General features: G+C 36.0%; 1 protein-coding gene across 2 annotated transcripts in view; it reads left to right on the forward strand.

Moving 5' to 3' along the window:
* LOC309602288 (ATP-dependent translocase ABCB1-like) overlaps positions 1–22,215 on the forward strand; it is a 44,593-nt gene that overhangs the window by 8,811 nt on the left and 13,567 nt on the right. For both annotated transcript variants that reach the window (XM_082335741.1, XM_082335742.1), the window contains exons 7-20: positions 807–931; positions 1,696–1,867; positions 3,534–3,647; positions 4,201–4,311; positions 7,316–7,441; positions 7,629–7,832; positions 8,224–8,394; positions 10,810–10,971; positions 12,552–12,734; positions 13,541–13,687; positions 14,013–14,117; positions 16,098–16,175; positions 17,673–17,756; positions 18,731–18,934. In XM_082335741.1, coding sequence (XP_082191867.1) covers positions 807–931; positions 1,696–1,867; positions 3,534–3,647; positions 4,201–4,311; positions 7,316–7,441; positions 7,629–7,832; positions 8,224–8,394; positions 10,810–10,971; positions 12,552–12,734; positions 13,541–13,687; positions 14,013–14,117; positions 16,098–16,175; positions 17,673–17,756; positions 18,731–18,934 — 1,986 coding nt within the window. The remainder of the gene's footprint in view (positions 1–806; positions 932–1,695; positions 1,868–3,533; positions 3,648–4,200; positions 4,312–7,315; positions 7,442–7,628; positions 7,833–8,223; positions 8,395–10,809; positions 10,972–12,551; positions 12,735–13,540; positions 13,688–14,012; positions 14,118–16,097; positions 16,176–17,672; positions 17,757–18,730; positions 18,935–22,215) is intronic.

The following is a 22,215-nucleotide window of genomic DNA, read 5'->3' on the forward strand; positions in this document are numbered from 1 at the left end:
GTTTGATTTGAAGCTATTTCTGCCAATATAGCATATTTTTATATAGAAAAAGAAGTAAGATATATGAGTAGAATCCACATCTATAATGGTTAAACTTCATCTACATGAGTACTTGGTCTGTTGAAAGGAATGATTACACCTCCTGAAAAATAAGTGAATAAATTAGACCAAACCTTGGTCTCAGACACAGAGTTTCTTTTCAGAGTTATTAACAGCTTTGGTAAAAAATTTTAGACAAACTTAGGTGAGAAAAGTACTAAATTACCATGGGATTGGAGTGGCTTACATTTGTAGTTTGGAAGCCTTCAGATTTTTATAATATTTTATTCTCCTTATATTTCAAAGATCATATAAGCCTTCTCTGTCCTGAGTGAGTATATTGCAGAAAAAAATAGGAGTAGAGAAGCATGTGCTATATATGTCTACTGGCTAAGGGTCTTCATGGACTGTGTGCAATTAATGTAAGGTATAGAGACCTGTGGCTAAGGTAGCCAGAGATGAGAATGAGCCAAAGATATCTGCCTGGGGAGAACCACACCAGCTCCAGTATTAGTCATCTAATGATGTCCTGCACTAGGTGAAAGTAGAGTGAAAAATCCAGCCCTTAGTCGTTGAGAATGGGTAATGTTGAATTAGTTGATTGAACTCATAATATACTTAAGGATTTTGATATTGAACATTCTGCACTCATACATAATATAATCAAAAGGCTTCATATTGGAAGAAAGTAACTGTGATAAAAGCCATTATGAAGTGCTTGAGCTCATTCTGTTTTTCTTAAGTTAAAATATTTAATCCTGTATTAGGTTCTCTCTGCTTTCACTGACAAAGAGCAAGCTGCATATGCAAAAGCAGGTGCTGTTGCAGAGGAAGTTCTGGCAGCAGTCCGTACTGTAATAGCTTTTGGAGGACAGGAAAAAGAAATTAAAAGGTAAGAGCAATGTTTGCTTTCATCAGCTGATTTTGAAGTACTTGCTTCAGATGGTTTGAAATTTTCTTGCATCTTTGCTGTTGAAAGTCTGTCAAAACAAGTAAGTCTTGTGCTTCCTGCGTTTTTAGGTAATGGGAAATTGTTACAGGCTACTATAAGTTTCACTACATGTTGAAAGACAATTAGTTATTTTTCTAGAAAATGACAAAATAAGATGATATGTTGTCTCTACTCTATAAAGTGTACAAACTACTTTAAACATCACACAGTGAGAGCTTTAGACAAAAAAAAAGGCTGTGCCATGAGAAGATAGTATCCTTGATAATCTGATTACTCAGTAGTTGTTGTGAAGGTACTAATAAACAATATCTCTATTTCTACTATACTGTAAAACATCATTCTTGTGATATATTTTAACCTTTTATCTTAAGGTAACAGTTATAATCTCAAAACCTGTCATGAATAGTTCATGATCAAAGTTCACTGACCTGCAGGTTGTTTAAGGAACTTGAATACCAGTCCCTGATCTGCAGTGCCCTTTTTTTTCTATATACCAGGTTGACTGATGTTGGCCTTTTTAGAAGTTACTTTAAAGTCTCTGTACCTGCCTACCAGGCTTACCTTTGTATAGTCTTAGGGTTATATATTTTATATATCTTGTTGCACTTTGTGAGTGTTCTTTTTCTAATTCATCCACAGAGCTTTTGCTGCTGTGTGCCATGGTACAAGTCTGAGTCTATTTTGAACTTCTGTCTTTCTTCCAGATACCATAAAAATTTAGAATATGCTAAACGGATTGGAATAAAAAAGGCTATTACAGCTAATATTTCTATGGGTGTTGCTTTCTTACTGATATACGCATCATATGCGCTGGCCTTCTGGTATGGAACCACCTTGGTCTTAACTGATGATTACACTATTGGCAATGTTCTTACAGTAAGTATTAATGAGTAAATTCCCAATAATAGTCAGAAATACTAAAGAGAATACATTAAAGTGTATATTGGGAACTTCTTTGAGTTTAATAAGAATTATGTGCCCAAATCAGCAAAATAGCATCCCCCCTTCTTAACAAAAAGATTCTCACTGCAGAAGTCTACATATTGTTTCTATAGTATCTCAAAATCTACATGAAGCCAAATAAAACATATATTATTTTCAACTGTTTCTACATCTTTTTTGACTTCCATAAGATCTGACCTATATAGAAACAGTTCAATCAAAAACTGAAGTACAGTACCCTTCCCAGTTGCTATTTGTTTTCAGATTTGTGGGGCTGAATACATTTTCAGGATGCAGAAGCAAATACTATTTTTTTAGCTCTCGTGCGGTCTAAGTAGATCATTTTATTGAAACTATTCTTATGTTTTGCACCATAAGAGCTTGGAATCACTTCTCAGTATTTTTAGAAATCGAGGGGGAGAAAAAGATACTTGTGACTAAGAAATATGTCACCATCTAACCAAAGGAAGAAAACCATAACTCATAAGTCACAACTTAAATTCTTCTCTTGATGTGCCAACCATTCTAATTTTGTATGAGATATCAAACAAATATGGTAAGAAGAATAACTTTGTTAACCATGATGAAACCCATCCAGGAGACCATATGTATATAGCTATATCTTTTTTAAACTACTTGTTTTGTTTTATTTATGAATCACTGAAGTTTGCGAAAAATGGCTCTGATATGTGTTACTGGCTCTTTTGAACCTGCCTATTTTTTTTTAAAGGCAGTCTGGCATACAGAACATCCCAGTGAGGGTCATGCCCTTGTGTGTAATTTTTTCAGTTCGAAGTGTATGCAATTTCTCTTTTCTGTGTTGTAGTTCATGGGAATGGTGTTTTTGTAACATGAATGGGATGGTGTTGCCTTATTAGGTATCATATCTGTGAATGAACACTGTTGGAGAAAAGATGATGGGTGTGATGGACCTTTGCTCTGACATACTATGGCTGTTATGATCTCTCTTTGAGCAGTGCGTTTTTATTACTTTTGTTTTGATACTAGCTGAAGGCAATAAACTGTGCTTCTCTGAGAAAATATATTTTTTCTCTTTCTGTTTTTTCTTGTTGGGTTGCACTCACCCTCTTTCATTCCAGCAGAGGGACCCTTTATTACTTTGTGATGGAGAAGTTGGATTTGTATACTTCTATTTCACTGTCACTTTGAAAGCAGAATGATAGTGCTTTGCATATCTGTCTTTGTTCCACTGGAAGATATGCAATATAATTTCTGATCTTTGGAACATCTTTTGCCAAAGAATGAATTAGTACAATAAATCCTGAGACATCAAGTGTAATTATACATTTTTTGGCATAGATTTTGCAGGTCTCAGTCACTTTTTCACTTCTTGTCAATATGTTTGCAACATTCACATTGTGCAGGAACTCAGTTCTCAGCTGAATCTTAAAAAGCCCTTTTCTTAATGTTATTCTCTGTTTAAGAGAGACCCTTTCATTTTTTCTTTAATTCAAGATTCCTTAAGCTTCAGTTAACAGGCATGGAGCCTCCTGACACAAAGATAACTAATGTAAATAAATAAATGTAATTATTTGCTTAAATAAGAATTGATATATGTCACCATAAACATTTCTTTCAGGTCTTTTTCTCTGTATTGATTGGAGCTTTCAGTATCGGACAGACTGCTCCAAGCATAGAGGCATTTGCTAGTGCAAGAGGAGCTGCCTATGCAATCTTTAATATCATAGACAATGTGAGTATCTTTGCCCTAACTCTCATTTCAAAATTGAGAGACCCTTCTTTTTAAAATACAGGCACTATTTATGGGTATGAAACTAGTAAGAGTAAATAACAGTGTGTAAAATAAGCAGAAATATAAAAGCAGATAGAATGTGTAATTATTAGTCATTTCCTCTTCTTGAGTTATCAGTTCTTGCTTCAAAGGCAAGTACTGGATCTCTGAACCACTTGGTGTTGGAGGTGTCCTCTGATGTTTTTATCACGAAGGGCACGTCTGTGGTGCTATACAGATACGTGATTACAGCCGATGTAGGTGTATGAACATAGGTTTCGAGGTATCAGTGGCACCACCAGTAGCGTGAGTGCCGGCAAATCAATAAAACACAACCTAGTAACATGGATATGTACTTCAATTGCCAAAAAAGTCAATGTATTAAAGAGGCAGCAAAACATCATGCAATTTACATGTTTCAGATTAATGGTGCACTCTAGGACTTCTTTATGAAAAGATCATTACGAAATAAGTTTTGTGGTTTTGTTTGGTTTTTTTTATTTATTTTGCACAGGAACCTCAAATTGACAGTTATTCAGAAACAGGTTACAAGCCAGACCACATTAAAGGGAACTTGGAATTCCAAAATGTTTACTTCAATTATCCATCCAGACCAGATGTTGAGGTACTGTAAATGAAACTTTAAAAATATTACAGCTAACCATGTGGATCATTTGTTGGGAAAAAAAAGTCACATAAATAAAATTTTGTTGCAAATATAAGAATTCCAAATTGATTCTCTAATTTATATAATATGACGTTGCCATCACAGTGATTTTAGCTGGAATTATTTACACCTTAGCTAAACATGTTAAGTTTCTAAATAATTTTCTGTCTAAAGCTATAGTCAGTGTGGCTATGCAATAAAACTTAAAGATTTATTGCTATCAGAATCTAAATTTATGCATCTAACCACGTGTTTGTGTATAGTAATAATAATGAGATAGTGGGTTTCAAAAGTACCTGCAATGCAGCTCTGTTAAGACTTTATCTCAACCAGTTAAAGAAAGCAGATCCAGCAAGGACTTGTTATATATGGAATAGAGATCAGAATCTGTATTTGTCTGTCCAGACAGAGAAAAGGTTTGCTTTTAAAGCACTGTCACAAATCCAGAGTCTTAATGCAGTGGAGGTGGAAGACATTTAAATTATTTCTGAAAATATTTTCATGAAGAGTGTCTTTGCACTATGTAACTCTTCCCTTCCCTGCTGTCCTAGTTTCAGCTGGGATAGAGTTAATTTTCTTAGTAGCTGGCATAGTGCTGTGGTTTGGATTTAGTATGAGAATAAGGTTGATAACACACTGATATTTTAGTTGTTGCTAAGCTGTGCTTACACTGGTCAAGGACTTTTCAGCTTCCCATGTTCTGCCAGCTGCACCAGAAGCTGGGGGTGGCAGGGGGCAGAGCCAGGACAGCTGACCCAGCCTGGCCAAAGGGTGATTCCGTACCATATGACGTCATGCTCAGTATATAAACTGGGGGGAGATGGCCCGGGGGCAGCAATTGCTGCTCAGGGACTGGCTGGGCATTGGTCAGCAGGTGGTGAACAATTGCATTGTGCATCAATTGTTTTGTATATTCTTTTATCTTTTTTTTTTTTCACCCCCCTTCCTCTGCTGTCCTATTAAATTGTCTTTATCTCAACCCACAGGTTTTACTTTTTTTTCCAATTCTCTCCCCCATCCCACTGAAGGGCGGGGAGGGTGAGCGGACAGCTGTGTGGTGCTCAGTTGCTCACTGGGGTTAAACCACAACACTTACCTTAACAGAAAATCACTGACCTTGATAAAAGGATCTTTCTTACTTCCGATAGGCAGAAAGGAAAGACACAGGGCTTTCTTTTAAGGCATTTTTACTCATAAATATGTGAAATATTTTGCCTTTTCCTTCTATCAAGAAAGTGAATGAAGGGAATGTGCTTGATTTTTCTTCATATAGAAACATAGATGAAAAGACAACTATTGATCTCAGTGGGTTATTTTATAAGTTTATAAAGGTATGATATGCATAGAGATTTCTCCCCCGTGGTTTCAGAGATAATAATTATAGGAAGTTAAGGCTACACCAAACATTAGTAAGTATTTCATCAATTATAGTAAAGAGAAAAGTGAGGAGGTGAAATAACTCAAGGTAGTTCATTTCTGCCTAAGTTTAATCTACCTGACTTCAACTTAACTCTTATTTTCAACAGGATTTAAGTGCAGCAAAGTAACTGAGAGGCATGATGAAGACTGCAAGTTACTTCCTGACTCACTAGACTGATTTTCTTGCTGTTCTTACTCTCTCTTCTCTGTTTGCTTTAAGTTGTGAGAAACAGCCTAAATGGATTTAATTATGGATTTTATTTGGGTATAGAAAAAGGGTTCTGATCAATAGTCCACGGAAATCAGTGGTAACACAGAGGTTTTAGATCAACTTCTATTTGCTACTTTATTTACATTAGATTTGTTTGAATTGTTCTGTACAAGGTCTATAGACTAAATAATCTATAGCATTATGACCAGAAGATTAAATAAGGCTGCTTCATAAATTTTCAATTGTTATTACTTATGTTGGACCTCTTCTTTTGATCTAAAAATGCACTTAGCCATGATGCAGATGCTGACATTCAGGTATGCATAGTTCATTGTAGCCTAGTCCTTCTAGAAGACTAATTAGCAAAAAATATGCTTCTCTCCATTTCAATATACATTTCCAACCACAGAATTTGTGCAAAGTAGTGAAAGCTGTACAGACTCCTGTATACCTTCTGTCATGTAAAGTAGAAACAAAAACACTTTATTCCTTTTTTCCTGTTGTTGTATCTTCTTACTACTCAGGTGATCAGGTTAAGCAGAAAGGTGGGCAAAATTAAATACACATGGCATGGACATGCTAACTGTGTGTCTGTTCTTCAGCCCCACTACACAGCCCAAGACAAGTTACATTCTTGAAAATAAAATGAAAGAGCAATTACATAGCACCAAAGAGCTACATTTACCATTTGTAAGAGTCCCAAGGAAGGTAAAATTTTGTATCATCTTCCATGGTTGTGAAATGCTATATTTTATGCTGACTAGTACAAAAAGGTTATATACCGTGCAATGAAATGTCACTATTGTAAGGAAGCCCCACTGGCAATTCTAATCAAAAGGAGAAAAACTAAGGACACCTGAAGGCTACTAAAATGACTTTCCCTCCAAAACAATGTAGAGTGTATTCTGTCACTTTTAACCATGACTTTTAGTGTACAATAGTTTTCCTGTAGTTTGCATGGTGCATTAAAGAAAAAGGTGAGGGAACATAATACAGAAATATTGTGTCATATTTTTTCTATATTGTATTTTAGTTGTGGGTAGTAATCATATTATTATTATTTTGTCATATGAGCTGATTCATGATATGGGTAATTGTGAAGTGTGTTGTATAATACATTGATATTAGACCAATTGTGATGTAAATATGAAGAAATTAAGCTGAAGACATTAGTTATCCAAAATTAAAACTCACGTGTTTATAAATTTTATTTTGTACCAGATTCTGCTATAAATATGAAAGATATTTTATTGTAGTCTTTAGAGTTTCTTCAAATTACACTGACATTTTCACATACTGTTACGTTTTTGGTTACTTTTCTTATATGCACAGATACTGAAGGGCTTGAATCTCAAGGTTAGTTGTGGCCAGACAGTGGCCCTGGTTGGTGGCAGTGGCTGTGGGAAAAGTACAACTGTTCAGCTCATCCAGAGATTTTACGATCCCAAGGAAGGCACGGTAAGATACCTCAAGTGAGACGACTGCTGTGCGTGTCACAGTTGTTGGAAGTCTAGTTCTGGCCTCACTGCCCTTGTTCCGATGGCACAGTAAAGTCTCCCCTAAAAAGGCACGTGCCAACCTGGGGAGAGAAGTTTCTTGACCAAAACACTTAGTAAACAATTTTTGTCTGCTTCCCTTTGTTTAGGTTACCATTGATGGGCAGGATATTAAGACCTTAAACGTAAGGTATCTGCGGGAGATTATTGGTGTGGTGAATCAGGAGCCCGTGCTCTTTGCTACTACTATTGCAGAAAATATTCGTTATGGCCGTGAGGACGTCACCATGCAAGACATTGAAAAAGCTACCAAGGAAGCGAATGCTTATGACTTCATCATGAACCTACCCAATGTAAGCAAACCAGCTGTCCTGCTGAAATAATTTCTCCTAAACCTTCTTGTGCCACACAGTTCATTAGAAGGGATTCTCGTAAACAGAGGGAGCTATCCCTGGAGCTGTGAATAAGCAGAGCTATGCAGAGCTTCCGCATAACTTTTGAGAATAAGGTTAATTTTAAATCTTTAGGTCATGACTTGGTGGGCGTTTGCAGAACTATTAGAATTCCAGGGACACAAACGGTCCCTGGTATATCCAAGCGGGTGTTTACCCTGTAGCGTTTTAGAGGAAGGAGAAGATGCTGCCGGGGTTACTGACACTGATGTGCCTTTTCTTTACATTGCCTTTGTTTGGTGAAAGGACTGTGCCACTGAGTGTTTTGGAAATGCGTGTGATTGTCTTGTAGAAGTTTGAAACTGTGGTTGGAGAAAGAGGGGCACAGCTGAGCGGAGGCCAGAAGCAAAGAATAGCAATTGCCCGAGCTCTGGTTCGCAATCCTAAAATTCTTCTGCTTGATGAGGCAACATCAGCTTTGGATACTGAGAGTGAAGCAGTTGTTCAGGCAGCACTGGACAAGGTCAGTAGTGTTCTAAAATGAAGTAAGTAAGCAGGAACCTAACATTTACTTTTTTCCCAGACATTTTTTAAAAGAGCTGCAAGAAATAGAGACCCTTAAAACACAAAAGGTAAACTTGGATTTGGCAAATATTCTCTGTACAGAGAATTTTTGGGATCCTGCAGGTATTACAGAGAGGAATCTTGTTTCAAGTGAGAAGATGGAATTATATTTTCTGCATTATTATGCTTAAATCAAAGTTTTCTTGGTGTAAATACCATCCCCTCCAATTATCCATCTTACTGATGTGCATATTGTTGTCAGTCACCTACTTAATTAACTTGTGTTGAAGCCTGACAGACAAGGTAAGCGCTACCAGCATGTCATAAGTGGTTGTAGCAGTGACTTGGCAGGAAACACTCCAAGGAAACATTTGCTTCAGTTAACATGAATACTTCTAGGTACTTGTTTTGTTCTTAAGGTAGAGCTGTCTCACTAAGGGATAGCTCATCCCTGGTGCAACTCGGGAGTCTCTATATTCATAGTGGGGCTGTATACCCAAATAGTATTCTGAATTTACTCAGTTGGATTCTGCGGGACTACTGTAATGCTTCCTGCTGCTGTTGGATAGAGAAAGATAGTTTGAGGAGAATTATTAATGGAAATACATTTAATAGAGAGGTTATTTGTCTAGCTTTTCTTGGTCACATTATCTTATAAATTTGGATCCTCATAAACCTTTGCAGAAGACCTAGGGACTCATGGAATCGTAGAATGGTTTGGGCTGGAAGAGACCTTAAAGATCATCTAGTCAAACCCCTCTGCCATGGGCAGGGACACCTTCTACTAGATCAGGTTGCTCAAAGCCCTGTCCAACATGACTTTGAACACTTGCAATGATGGAGAATCCACAACTTCTCTGGACAACCTGTTTCAGTGTCTCATCACCCTCATTGTAAAAAATTTCTTCCTTATGTCCAATCTTAATGTAAACTCTTTCAGTTTAAAACCATTGTTCCCTGTCCTGTCACTACAGACCCTGGTAAAAAGTCTCTCTCCATCTATTTTATAAGCCCCCTTTATATACTGAAAGGCCACAATAAGGTCTCCCCGGAGCCTTCCCTTCTCCAGGCTGAACAACCCCAACTCTCTCAGGCTTTCTTCATAGGAGAGGTCTTTCAGCCCTCTGATCATTTTTGTGGCCCTCCGCTGGACAGGCTCTAACAGGTCTATGTCCTTCTTATACTGGGGACTCCAGAGCTGGATGCAGTACTCCAGGTGGGGTCACATGAGAGCAGAGTAGAGGAGCAGAATCACCTCCCTCGACCTGCTGGCCACGCTTCTTTTGATGCAGCCCAGGATGCAGTTGGCTTTCTGGGCTGCAAGCGCACATTGCCGGCTCATGTCCAATTTTTCATTCACCAGTATTCCCAAGCCCTTCTCTGCAGGGCTGCTCTCAATCCCTTCATCCCCCAGCCTGTACTGATATTGAGGATTGCCCTGACCCAGCTGCAGGACCTTGCACTTGGCCTTGTTGAACTTCGTGAGGTTCACATGGGCCCACTCCTCAAGCTTGTCCAGGTCCCTCTGGATGCCATCCCTTCCCTCAAGTGAATCAACTGCACCACTCAGCTTGGCGTCATCCTCAAACTTGCTGAGTGTGCACTCAATCTATCTCATTTATCTATGTCAATGATGAAGATATTAAATAGTATGGGTCCCAGTATGGACCCTTGAGGGACATCACTGAAGGTGAACTCCATCGAGGTTCCAACAAAATTCCACTGCTTGGGATCATTACTTTGATTATTTAAACGAAAATTTGCTTGATCATTTTAATACAGCTTGGTGATTAAAATAGCAAGCTGTGACATTTGATACATTATGTGTGATAGGCTTATAAATATCCAAAGATAGGTAGTTGAAATGTATTTCACGTGAAATTGTAGATAATTTTATTTTCAATGAAGCTACTTGAGTCGGCAATGACTTAGAGCTTAAAACACTGAAATTTTTTAAATATCAGTGTGAAATATTTTCTAATGCTTCTGAGTAAAAACTATTCTTCACAGATTTTAAGGTTGAAATGAACAACTATGGGCTTAAATATAAAAAACTTTTGGCATTTTTAAAATTCTAAGGTTTGTAACATTGTAACATTCTAAATATTGAGAATTTTGTTTAGATATTTTTGATCAAAATTTGATGTTTTTATGTGCCACAGTGAGATATTGTCTCTAATATTAATTTTCAAGCTAAAGATTGGATTTCTGTTTTAAGGTATGCATTGAAATATGTTTTTTAAATTTTTTTGAAAGTTATATTTTTCTGTGAACCATTTTAATGTTTCCTTTAGGTCTTATTCAACTCTAATATGAAGTTGAACGATTTTTAAATATACTTAAAAATGCTCATATTAAATATTGTTATTTCTAGGCACGGGAAGGACGCACCACAGTTGTAGTAGCTCATCGACTGTCAACAGTCCGAAATGCAGATCTTATAGCTGTGTTCGAAGGTGGAGTTATCACAGAACAAGGGAATCATTTTCAATTGCTTGAGAGAAAGGGAATCTACTACAAACTCGTTAACATGCAGGTACTTTTTTCTCACTAGCTGTTGCCTCATTTTCTTTTTTGTATTCCATGCCCATAGTTATTGTATACTATCAGAAGTATGGGGAATTCTGCAGCATATTTTCTTCGCAGCAAAAAAATGTGTACTTTGAAAGAAGAGCAGTAATTCGAGAGAGAAGACCACTAGTTTTGATACCAGACCTTTAAACCCAGGACAGTATATTTTTAATCCTCTAGGGATTTAAACTTAAAAGATTATTTTATGTTTTCCTTTTATGCAGTTAATGTAGAGCAGCTGACTACAGTAGTTTGCTATTCCATTGCTTGTTTTTAGCCTGTGAGAAAAGGTAGCTGATACGGAGGAATAGAGCATGCATATTTTAAGCTGTTTAGTTATAATCCTTCATACTGAATTTCTTTCTAAAGAAAACAAATGTGGAGGAATAGGAGAAAAAGAAAAATAATCCAGCTATGCTAGTGCAAAAATATGTACACATTTACAGTTAGGTAGCCAGAAACATAGAGATTGGGAATTAATATAAATATCAGAAATGTATTAGTTAGTAAGCGAAAAAGAAAATACTTTGGTACATCCCAATATCCCATGCGATAGTTAGGTTATAGCTGAGCTTCACTGTAGCCTGCTGTGTCACTGGTGTTTTGCTGTATAACCACCATGCCCATTAAAGAAACTGAAATTGCTATCTCAGTATGTCAGACTGAAAAGAGTAAACTGGGCCAATTAAAACAGTTCTTCACAAAGTAACTATGAGAATGCATTTGGTCACCTTAGATTCAAAGTAACTTTGTATTCAAGCAAATGTGCTAATGCGAAAAATAAGGAAATATAAAATGGAAAGAAAATAAAAAATAACGGAAAATAACAGAAAATGGAAAGAAAGCAAACAAGGTTCTTTTTATTAGTAGTACAAAAAGCAGTAAGAAACAAAAACTTTCCGGAAAAAAAGAAATACAAGTTGAAGGCAACTTTGACTCCAGTTACTATTAAACACCTCAGTGGTGGGTAGACATTTATTTATTCTGTCAAAGAGACTGGCAAAACTACATCCAAAAGTAGGGCACTTTTCCAGACTGTTCAGATTTTTCAGTCAAAATCTCTTTTTGACCTGTTCCATCCAGAATTTCCTTATTACATTTAAAGTCAAGAATTGCTAAGAGTGTTTTGCACTAAAGAGGGATAATTTTTTCTCACTTCATGAATAAACAGTGTATCCACTAAGAACTCATTCAAAAAGATCCCAAGATGAGTGCAAATAGTTAACACTCAATTTAAAACTCTGTTAGGAGTTAATTCATAAAAAAAAGAGTAGCTACTTCCACTCCCTGCCCTCCTGTTAGTATGAGTATTTTCTGGAGAGGTGGGATACTTTTATATATGAATCAAGCTCTGAAGAGAGAGACCTACTCAAATATAACACAGATTTTCATATCTGCTTTATAGCATTATGTATTGGTTTCCTCATATCTCTTTCCAGTGAAACAATCAAAGAAGTTATTTTTACTCTGATTACCTCATAATTTTGAAAGTTCAAAGTAATATATGCATAATTGATCTTAGCATCATGTTCTTCCCTCTTTTAGGCAATAGAAGCTGAAGTTCCATCATCAGAAAAAGATGAGAATGCACTTAGTGTCAAAAAAAGTGAATCTGAACCAGAATTTGAAGAATCCTTGACAAAAGGATTGAGAAGACGATCAACTCGGAGAAGCATGAAAAAGCCAGGAGCACAAAATGATGATCTGGATGAGAAAACTAGTTCACCTGTAAGTATCTTTGCAGAGCTGTCAGTGAACTTTGATTCTTTTCAACAAAGTATGTTAAAATTGAATTCATTCTCCTGCTCTAGAAAAGTACAAGAAGAAGGAGGCATTTGATAGGGGTGAAAAAAACATGAGAATTTTCTAATTCTAAATAGCCTTTGACTGATAATATTCACAACTTGTTTTGTTATTCTCATCATGAATGATTATACACATAAAATGTGGCTTTAAAAATCTATAACAAGATGAGTTTATTCTTGAAAATTAATTTGCTATAAAAGGAATATACTTACATATATTTACATACCATACTGACATAAAAACATTCATTTTTGGATCAGAAACAGAACATTTGGCCCAACATACAACTCTTACCACAAACCTTACAACAAAAACATACAACAAATATGATTGTATTCATATTTGCAGCAAATACTTTCCCATTATAAATTGCTTAATGGACAATTACTTGAATTAATCTAGTCATGGATTACATACACCAATATGCCCAGAATGAATAGTTCAGTCACCATTGACCAATACCGAGAGTATTGATCAATGACAATTACATAGAAAAAATAAAATATGATGACAAGAGCTGTAGTTATATTCTAATAGCTCTTTCTTCCTTGTATTAAAATAATAAAAATAAATGTACAATCAGTTAATTATTCATGTTATTAAAAAGTATACATTTTGATTTCCCCTGAGTGGATTCTGGAGGTAGGCAATTGACTATTAATCTCTCTTTTTCTCCATATTTCTCCAAATACATACATGTTTGTCCTAACAGAATTCCCATTTTTTAGGATGAAGAATTACCTCCAGCTTCATTTCTGAAAATTATGAAGTTGCACACAACTGAATGGCCATACTTTGTAGCTGGAACTTTATGTGCAATTATCAATGGAGCTTTACAACCTGCATTTGCAATCATATTTTCAGAAATTATAGGGGTAAGTTTGAATAAAATATGCAAAAAACTATAAAGGCCACAAAATTTATTTCTAATGAAACCAGGTCTTAAACAATCACTGCATAATGAAACTGAGGAGTGGATGAAGCACTATTATAAAAATCTGAAGAATTGTATGAGATTTACAAAATCCTAAAAATCTTGCTACAACCTGAAATTTGCTTGTTATACCTATAATCATATGTAACATATGCTCAAATTTTATATGAATGCAAATGACTACCAAACATAGTTATTGAGAAATATAGGAGTATTTTAGATGATTAGTTGATTAAAAAAAAGTTGTTTTAAATATTATTTTATAGATTTTTTCAGAAACTGACAAGACCATTTTAAGAGAAAAGAGCAACTTATATTCAGTGCTGTTTTTAGTACTTGGGATCATTTCCTTTTTTACTTTCTTTTTTCAGGTATGTTTTATTATTTTAGCCTTATTATAATTGTTCATCATGTTTTAGAAACCAGATCTGAAATATACTAAAAATTTGTATCTTCTTAACACATATCTCCAACTCAAACCAGAACCTGCATTTATGGTTCTAGATGTGCCTTGTGCTAAATTGAATATTGTTTGACCTACAACTTCTCATGCGTTAGAGACCTTCCAACCTATTCTGACCTCTTAACTTCAGAACTTCCCCTCTTCTTCAGCAATCAAATACATCTCAGCATGAAACTCAGAATTCTCTCACTCTTTTTTCCATTGCCACCTAACGGCCATCCCCTCCAGCCTTTACATTATACCACTCCCTTCTCACCCTCAAGCCCTCCTATTTGAATCTGTCAGTAATTGCAAATCTACTGATCTCCTGCCTTAGCTCTCCTATTTTTTACTCCCCTAACCCCTTCCCCATTCAAATCTTATGTGAGTCCCCCCAAAGATTCCCAGGCCCAGTTCCTCAAGTAACACCCAGCACGCTGATATTCAGCTCTTCCTGCTTCAATATTAATGGTTGAACAGTAATACCCCATCCCCTGCTGTCGCTGATCTCTATAGCCATCTCAGCTTTTACAAAAAAAGTATTTTAACTTTGCCCTAATTTTTATATGTATCTAACTGCTACAACAGCACCACAGTAAAAAAAAAAAAAAAAAAAAAAAAAAAAAAATCATACGGGTGCAAACTTTGGCATTTAAATATTTTCATATATAGTTGGTTTATAATTTCTGAATATGTTTGTATATTTCTATCCATTAAATCAGCCTACACAGTGAAATGATAAAGTGCACTTGGGACAGCAGCATAAAGTGTCTTGCAAAAACTTCCTGGTTTATTTATGGAATTGTCTTGTTGCACATGTGTGCAATAAGGTCTTGAGTATAGAAGACTGAGTTGTGGATGGCTGTGACAGGTTTGCTCAATTTATAAATGTTCAGATAATGTTTTAAATATGAGTGGGAAGAGTTCATTGAGATGTAACACCCCCAAATTAGTGAGAATGAAAAATTTAAAACATTCTTATAATCTCTTTATATAGTGAACATTCTCTGATTTTCTTTTGTGATTTTTTCTAAGTCTCATGCTTGCGCAAATTTACTGACAGTATAGGAGCACAGCAAAGATAATGATCAAAGTTAACTGAGAAATATTTGCTGATTGGAATATGCCATAATAATTTTTCTTAGTATCACATAGTACAGTTGCACCTGTGGTTTGTATTTTAAGAGTATTCAATTTCACAAATTTAGATTCCAAACAATTAATATTTGTAATCACAACATGGTAGTGAGCTTAACAAAGATAATTATAAACACTGATGTCATATGAAACTGTAGGCAGAGTGTATCTTCCCAAAATTTTAACCAGCATATTCTGTTTTGTATCTTGTTAAATTGATTCATATAGCTGGCTAAAAATATGTTCAATTCATTATAAAACATCACTTATGTATGACTGCTGATAGCTATGTCAGTTTGTGTCAGGATCCCAGGGAAGAAATCTTAATTCCATTGGAGTTAATGGGAAATTTGCGTTTGACTTCAGTGAACCCAGATTGCCTTATGAAGTCTTTAACCTAAAACAAGTGGCCTAAAAGCCACTTGTTTAAATCTGACTTAGGTCAACTCAGATAAAAATGAAGGCAAAGGGTTGATTAGTGATCTTTGCATTGAAGCACGCTGGTGGAGCAGTGCTGGGAAATATTGCTATGCTCTACATATTTTTTTGAGAAATAATATTTGAATGTCTGTACTGTGAACCTACTAGAATTCATGAATATTAAACCTGGTTTTATGTTTGCTTTGTGCAATATTTTGTACTGTGACATTGTAGAGACAATGTATCTAAAATATTTATTGAATATTGAATATTTGAATATTTGAATATTGAATATTTATTGAATAAACAAAAAAAATGTAATATGCTAAGCATTGTACCTTTTCTCAAATAGGGTTTCACTTTTGGCAAAGCTGGAGAAATTCTTACAATGAGGCTTCGATTCATGGCATTTAAAGCAATGCTTAGACAGGTAAAGATAATAAATATTTTGGTTTCCAGGGTTTTAAAAATAATTAATTGTATAGATAACATAAAATAACTGTATTCTACATTATTCTATCATATTATGGCTTGCCTACAGAGAATATTCTTTAAATCAGTCTGGAAACCAATTTGGTTAGTTACATGTAGTTAAGTAAAGTATTCTTAGAGGGAGAGTCTTAAATCAATACAAGTACAAGAGCTTTTTGTGTACTCCTTGCAAGGACTTAGATTTACAACCAAGTTACTGTGGCCTGACAAGTTGACGTGCTTACGTGTTCATTTGCCTGCTTTTGCCCATTACGTGTTCATTTGCCTGCTTTGCTTTCTTGGTGCCTTTTCTCCCCTAAAGAAAAGCAATGCAATGCAGCTTACATTGTAACTCTTACTTCAAATGTCTGTTTTAAATTGTAATATGTACAGATATGTTTTATTTATTTATTTATTTATTTATTTATTTATTGAAGGTCTCTTTCAAAGAGTTCCCAAATCTATAATTGTTGTTTGTTAATACAATAGTGAGATTGTATACTTAAATCTAAAACCACTTTCAGAGAATTAAAATAAAAATATTTCATAATGGTTTTAAGTAATACATGTAGTTATCTAAATTGGGCTTAATTTTGCATGATTTCAGGATCCGTATTTTAGATTTTCAAATATATAATATAGTATTTCTGGGGTTTTATGTCTTGCACATAAAGCTACATGTAGACACAGAATTTGATTCATGTGAAAATGACTATCTATCTGCAATGTGGACAGAAAGCTGTTGTAGTCTGAAAAACTATGAGTTATAGATCAGCCTCACTGAAAACTTAATGAAAGAGCAATCTTACAATTGAGTCTTGAGGTTACAAATGCCTGTACTACATCACCAGGTCTTCATTCAATGCATATTACACATGAAAGTTTAAATCAGATATTTGGTCACATGGTGAATAAATTATAAACTGGGTACTTGACCCCAACAATTGACTCCGATTAGATAGACCAGTGTGTTTGGTCTTTGGGTTTTTGTTGTTTTTTTCTCTCATAACTTCCAAATAAGCCTCTTCAGTCTGGAGAGAAACAAAACAATGAATTGGGTGTTTTTATCTTGAAAATGCTTTACACTTCATTCATCTCCAAACAGCTTTGCAATTGTGAAGGAGTGTGACTGAAGAGTCATCTCCTCCAAGGAGATGCGGATTCAGCAGCGGTGGGGGAGGGTAGATTCTGGTTTTGGGAATCCCCCAGGCTGCTCTTCTTCCTTCTCAGCAGTGACAGTGTGCACATTAGATCATCCACAAGCATACACTTTTTTCTAAAAATATTCATTGTGCAATGAAGGAAATAGACTTAATTAAATATGCAGAACTGATGCACTGCCACATACACAGTCTTCTGACACTGAACTCAGTTATATTAAGTAAACCTCAGTTTACACTTGTGGTTTATATGAAATGTCCAAAAAATGGTCCTAAGAAAAATGTTTCTTATGTAGGACATGGGCTGGTTTGATAATCCTAAAAATAGCACTGGAGCATTAACTACAAGACTTGCTAATGATGCCTCACAAGTGAAAGGAGTAAGTAAAATTTTGTTTTGGAATTTTTCATATTTGGTTTAGTGTGTAGTAAAGCTGCAGCTTGGATTTGACTGGTTGGATAACAGTCTTGACTTTGACAACTAAAATTTACTATAAAATGATAGCTGGTATAGAATGCACTGATGTGTTTTATAACAATGATGGTAATATATGTTTATGAAATAATTTCCAAGTAAACCTTTTTTTAAGTTTACTGCTGTGCTGTATTGTGATCTTCATTACTAAACAAATTCATTGGGAATCTCTTTATCTAAGAAGTCTGTTTAGAGGTATCTTATTTACCTAAAGATATGCATCTAAATTTGTTCAGCTTATGACCTCCTACTATTTTTTTGATCATACAGATTCCTTATATGAAAAAAATTAGACATAGTAGCAATAGACTTTATTTTCCTTATTACTTTTTGGAGATTCTTTGGAAGTAATTTATGGGCTTTCAGATATCTGTAATATTAGGCTAAAGAGCACTGAATGTAATTATTTGTGTATACTTAAGCAAATATTTACTGCTACATGAAGTTATGTGCTTTTTTTCTGAACTGAGGAATTTTGTAGTATTTCTGGCTTTATAAGTTAAACATTTATTTTTCTTCTTCATTGGGCTCCATGTGATGACTTATAAAGCTAGATGCATGATCTACAAAATGAGATAGATTTTAATGTTTAGCTGTAAATATAAATATGCGATATGCTTAAACTCTGTTCAGCTTCAAGAGCAGAATTTGGAAATTGCAGTGCAAATTTAAGTAATCAGAACACGGGGAGAGAAGAATTAAATGTGACCTAGGTAATTTTTTACAAAATCATTTAAGAAACTCCCATTTTGAAAAACAGCAAAACTGACTTAAGACTTTCTAATAGTGTTTTGAGAACGAGGAATATTATAGGTGAAAATGCTTTCTTTATTTAAGATGCAGTTACTTTAGCAAGAAATGTCTTTTTTCTTCCTCCAGGCAACTGGTGTCAGACTGGCATTAATTGCCCAAAACATAGCTAACTTGGGGACTGGAATTATTATATCATTAATTTATGGCTGGCAGCTGACCCTGCTACTTTTAGCTGTTGTGCCAATCATTGCAGTGGCAGGAATGATTGAAATGAAGATGTTGGCTGGGCATGCTAAAAAAGATAAAGAAGAGCTGGAAGTTGCAGGAAAGGTGGGTCTAGAGAAGTTTATCTATTTCTGTGTAATGTATAAAGTCATGTTTACCAAAGCATTGTTGATGGATGTATTACTTCCAAATACAGAACGTATCATAATATTTAACTTCCAGAGAGAGCCAGACTCTATGTAGTTACACTAGTAGACCTACAGAGCATAACACCTCTTCAGTAATAATTGAAGAGTTGTGCTATTAACCAATATTTATTTTTATAATTGATAAATGCCAGAATGTGCAAAGCACTATTCAGGCACATTCTTTTCTCCTTCCTGTTCTGATCATCTCTATTTTCCTTATTTGGCAACCGTCTTCATTTTGACATTCTCTTTTTTCTTTTCTGTCATCCCTTTTTGGCATGTCATCTGTCTTACATAAATTATACTGCTCTTTTCTTTTCTCTTTCATCTTATTAATGTTTGCAGGGATAATATGTATATATCCACTGCTTTCTGAGTCTGATTGCCATTCCTTTATTTCTTGAGTGGAAGAGAAAGATGAGAACTGAAAAGTGAGAAGGCTAGACTCTTGTTTAAAAGATTACATGAAGGCATTTAATGTCACTTCATTCCAAAAATTCTTTTGGGACAGAACAACTATTTCATCACTTCCCAGACACTGCTTTCTTCAAGGTAAAACTTTTCTAAAATCCCTTTCTATGTCCTACTGTTTTTAAAAGTTGTTGAGAAGAAAATAATTTATCTAAAGACATGCACATAAGGAATGGTATTAATCTTCAGATTTGGTGTTTAAATGTATGTGTCTGCCTATGTGCTAGCAGTCTAATGTCCCCTTATTGGAGATGCCATAGTGTCTGGGTGGCCTCCAGCTGCCATTTCAGAAGGTTATGGGTCTACTCTATGTTCCATGTCGTATCTGCCATGCCTTACCCAAATGTTTTGAGTATCCTAGAGTATCTCCAATGGAACAAGCCACCTGCATGTGGGCAACTGAATTAGAGTCCTTCCCACTCTAGTCAACGATCCTGGAGAAAGAAACTAGGTGGGCGCGTAGTGCCTAGGCAGCTGAATTGCTTTCTAGTTCTGTTGAATAGGTATCCATTGACTAAACTGGTAGCCTAGACACCTAAATTCAGATGTCTTAATCTGGATCTGACCCCTCCCCCCCCAGTAACTCCTATTTACTAAATGGGTTTTATTTCCTTCCATTATGTCTGTAGATAAAGTTGCTGAAAAACATTTTTGTTCCTCCAAGTCCACAGGAAATTCTGCGTAATGATCTTTCCATGGGCTTTTTCGTACAAGCCAGAGGATGCATTTCCTTTCCTTTCAACTGACTACATTTCTTCTGCTTCTTGTTTCTAATGGCTGAACATTTATTTCATACTGGTTTGTTGTAAGATACAACAGAAAAAAGTTGATAATTCTTGGAATAGGCACTAGAGACTTTGTTAATGCAGCAAATTGTGAAGAATTAGCACAGGTGTTACCAAAATTTATGGTTTTTTTGCAAAGCTTGAGAAAATACTTTCTTTTCTTAGCAATGTATGAGTTTCCCCTCTCAAGGCCACCTAAGCAAGCACTAGACTACAGGCATTTTGTTCAATTACTAATTTTTTTTATATCAGTTTTCTTCAGTGAAAATGGGGTTCTACCTGGAAAGTTTGCTTTGTGCAAAGGGTTGTTGAACTTATGTTACTAATGAAAAAAAAAACCTACTCCTTTGAGTATTGGTGAGACAATATAAGTAAGAAGAATAAAATCTGTTTCACTTATTTGTTATCATTAACACTGTGTGTTACATTCAAATCAATGAGTTAGTCAATTATGTGCAATTTTTTCAAACAGTGGCACAAGCAATACCGAGGCTGTAAGATAATTATATCCCTATATTTTAGATAACAGTACCACAGTTTAAAAATCTTTGGTAACAGTTCATAAAGAAAAATGCTTTCAGGTCTGTGGTTTAACTTAGATAAAAGTAGTAGGGTATGGAGGTTATTTGTTTTTCTTTTTTAAACTGTAGGCATTTGAACTGTATGGTGAATTGCCATAACTCTGGTGTCCTATAAGACGTCATATAGAGGATCACTTTTCAGAACAGAATTTCATTCTGTTCATAGAATCAGAACCATAGAATATCTTGTGTTGGAAGGGACCCATAAGGATCATTGAGTCCAATTCACTGCTCCTCACAGGACTACTTAAAACTAAACCATATGACTAAGAGCGTTGTCCAGATACTCCTTGAACTCTGACAGGCTTGGTGCTGTGCCCGCTTCCCTGAGGAGCCTGTTCCAGTGACCGACCACCCTCTCAGTGAAGAACCTTTTCCTAATGTCCAATCTGAACTTGCCCTGATGCAGCTTCATTCCATTTCCTCGTGTCCTATCACTGGTCACCAGAGAGAGGAGATCAGCACCTCCCCCTCCGCTGCCCCCCTTAAGGAAGTTGTAGGCTGCGATGAGGTCACCCCTCAGCCTTCTCTTCTTTAAGCTGAACAAACCAAGTTACCTCAGCTGCTCCTCATAAGTCCTGCTTTCAAGACCTTTCATCATCTTGGTCGCCCTCCTCTGGACACACTCTAATAGTTTGATGTCCTTCTTATATTGAGGCACCCAAAACTGCACTGAGTACTCAAGGTAGGGCTGCACAAGTGCAGTGTAGAGTGGGACTATCACCTCCATTGATCACCTAGCTATGCTGTGCTTGATGCACCCCTGGACATGGTTGGCCCTTTTGGCTGCCAGGGCACACTGTTGACTTATATTCAACTTGCCATCAACCCAAAACTCCATATCTCTTTCTGTGGGGCTGCTCTCCAGTCTCTCATCTCCTAATTTATATGTATAACCTATATTACCCTGTCCCAGGTGCAGAATCCAGCACTTGCTCTTGTTAAATTTCATACAGTTGATAATTGACCAGCTCTCTAGTCTATCCAGGTCTCTCTGTAAGGCCTCTCTACTCTCGAGTGAGTCCACAGTTCCTCCTAGTTTAGTATCTGCTGTGGTTTAACCCCAGTCGGCAACTAAGCACCATGCAGCTGCTCACTCACTATGCCCTGGTGGGATGGCGGAGAGAATCAGAAGAGTAAAAGTGAGAAAACTCATGGGTTGAGATAAAGACAGCTTAATAAGTAAAGCAAAAGCCGCACACGCAAGAAAAGCAAAACAAGGAATTCATTCACTACTTCACATCGGCAGGCAGGTGTTCAGCCATCTCCAGGAAAGCAGGGCTCCATCACGCGTAACGGTTACTCAGGAAGACAAAACACCACCACTCCGAACATCCCCCCCTTCCTTTTTCTTCCCCCAG

The sequence above is a fragment of the Platalea leucorodia genome (assembly GCF_965183815.1).
Source record: "Platalea leucorodia genome assembly, chromosome: 1".
NCBI classification, from domain to species: Eukaryota; Metazoa; Chordata; class Aves; order Pelecaniformes; family Threskiornithidae; genus Platalea; species Platalea leucorodia.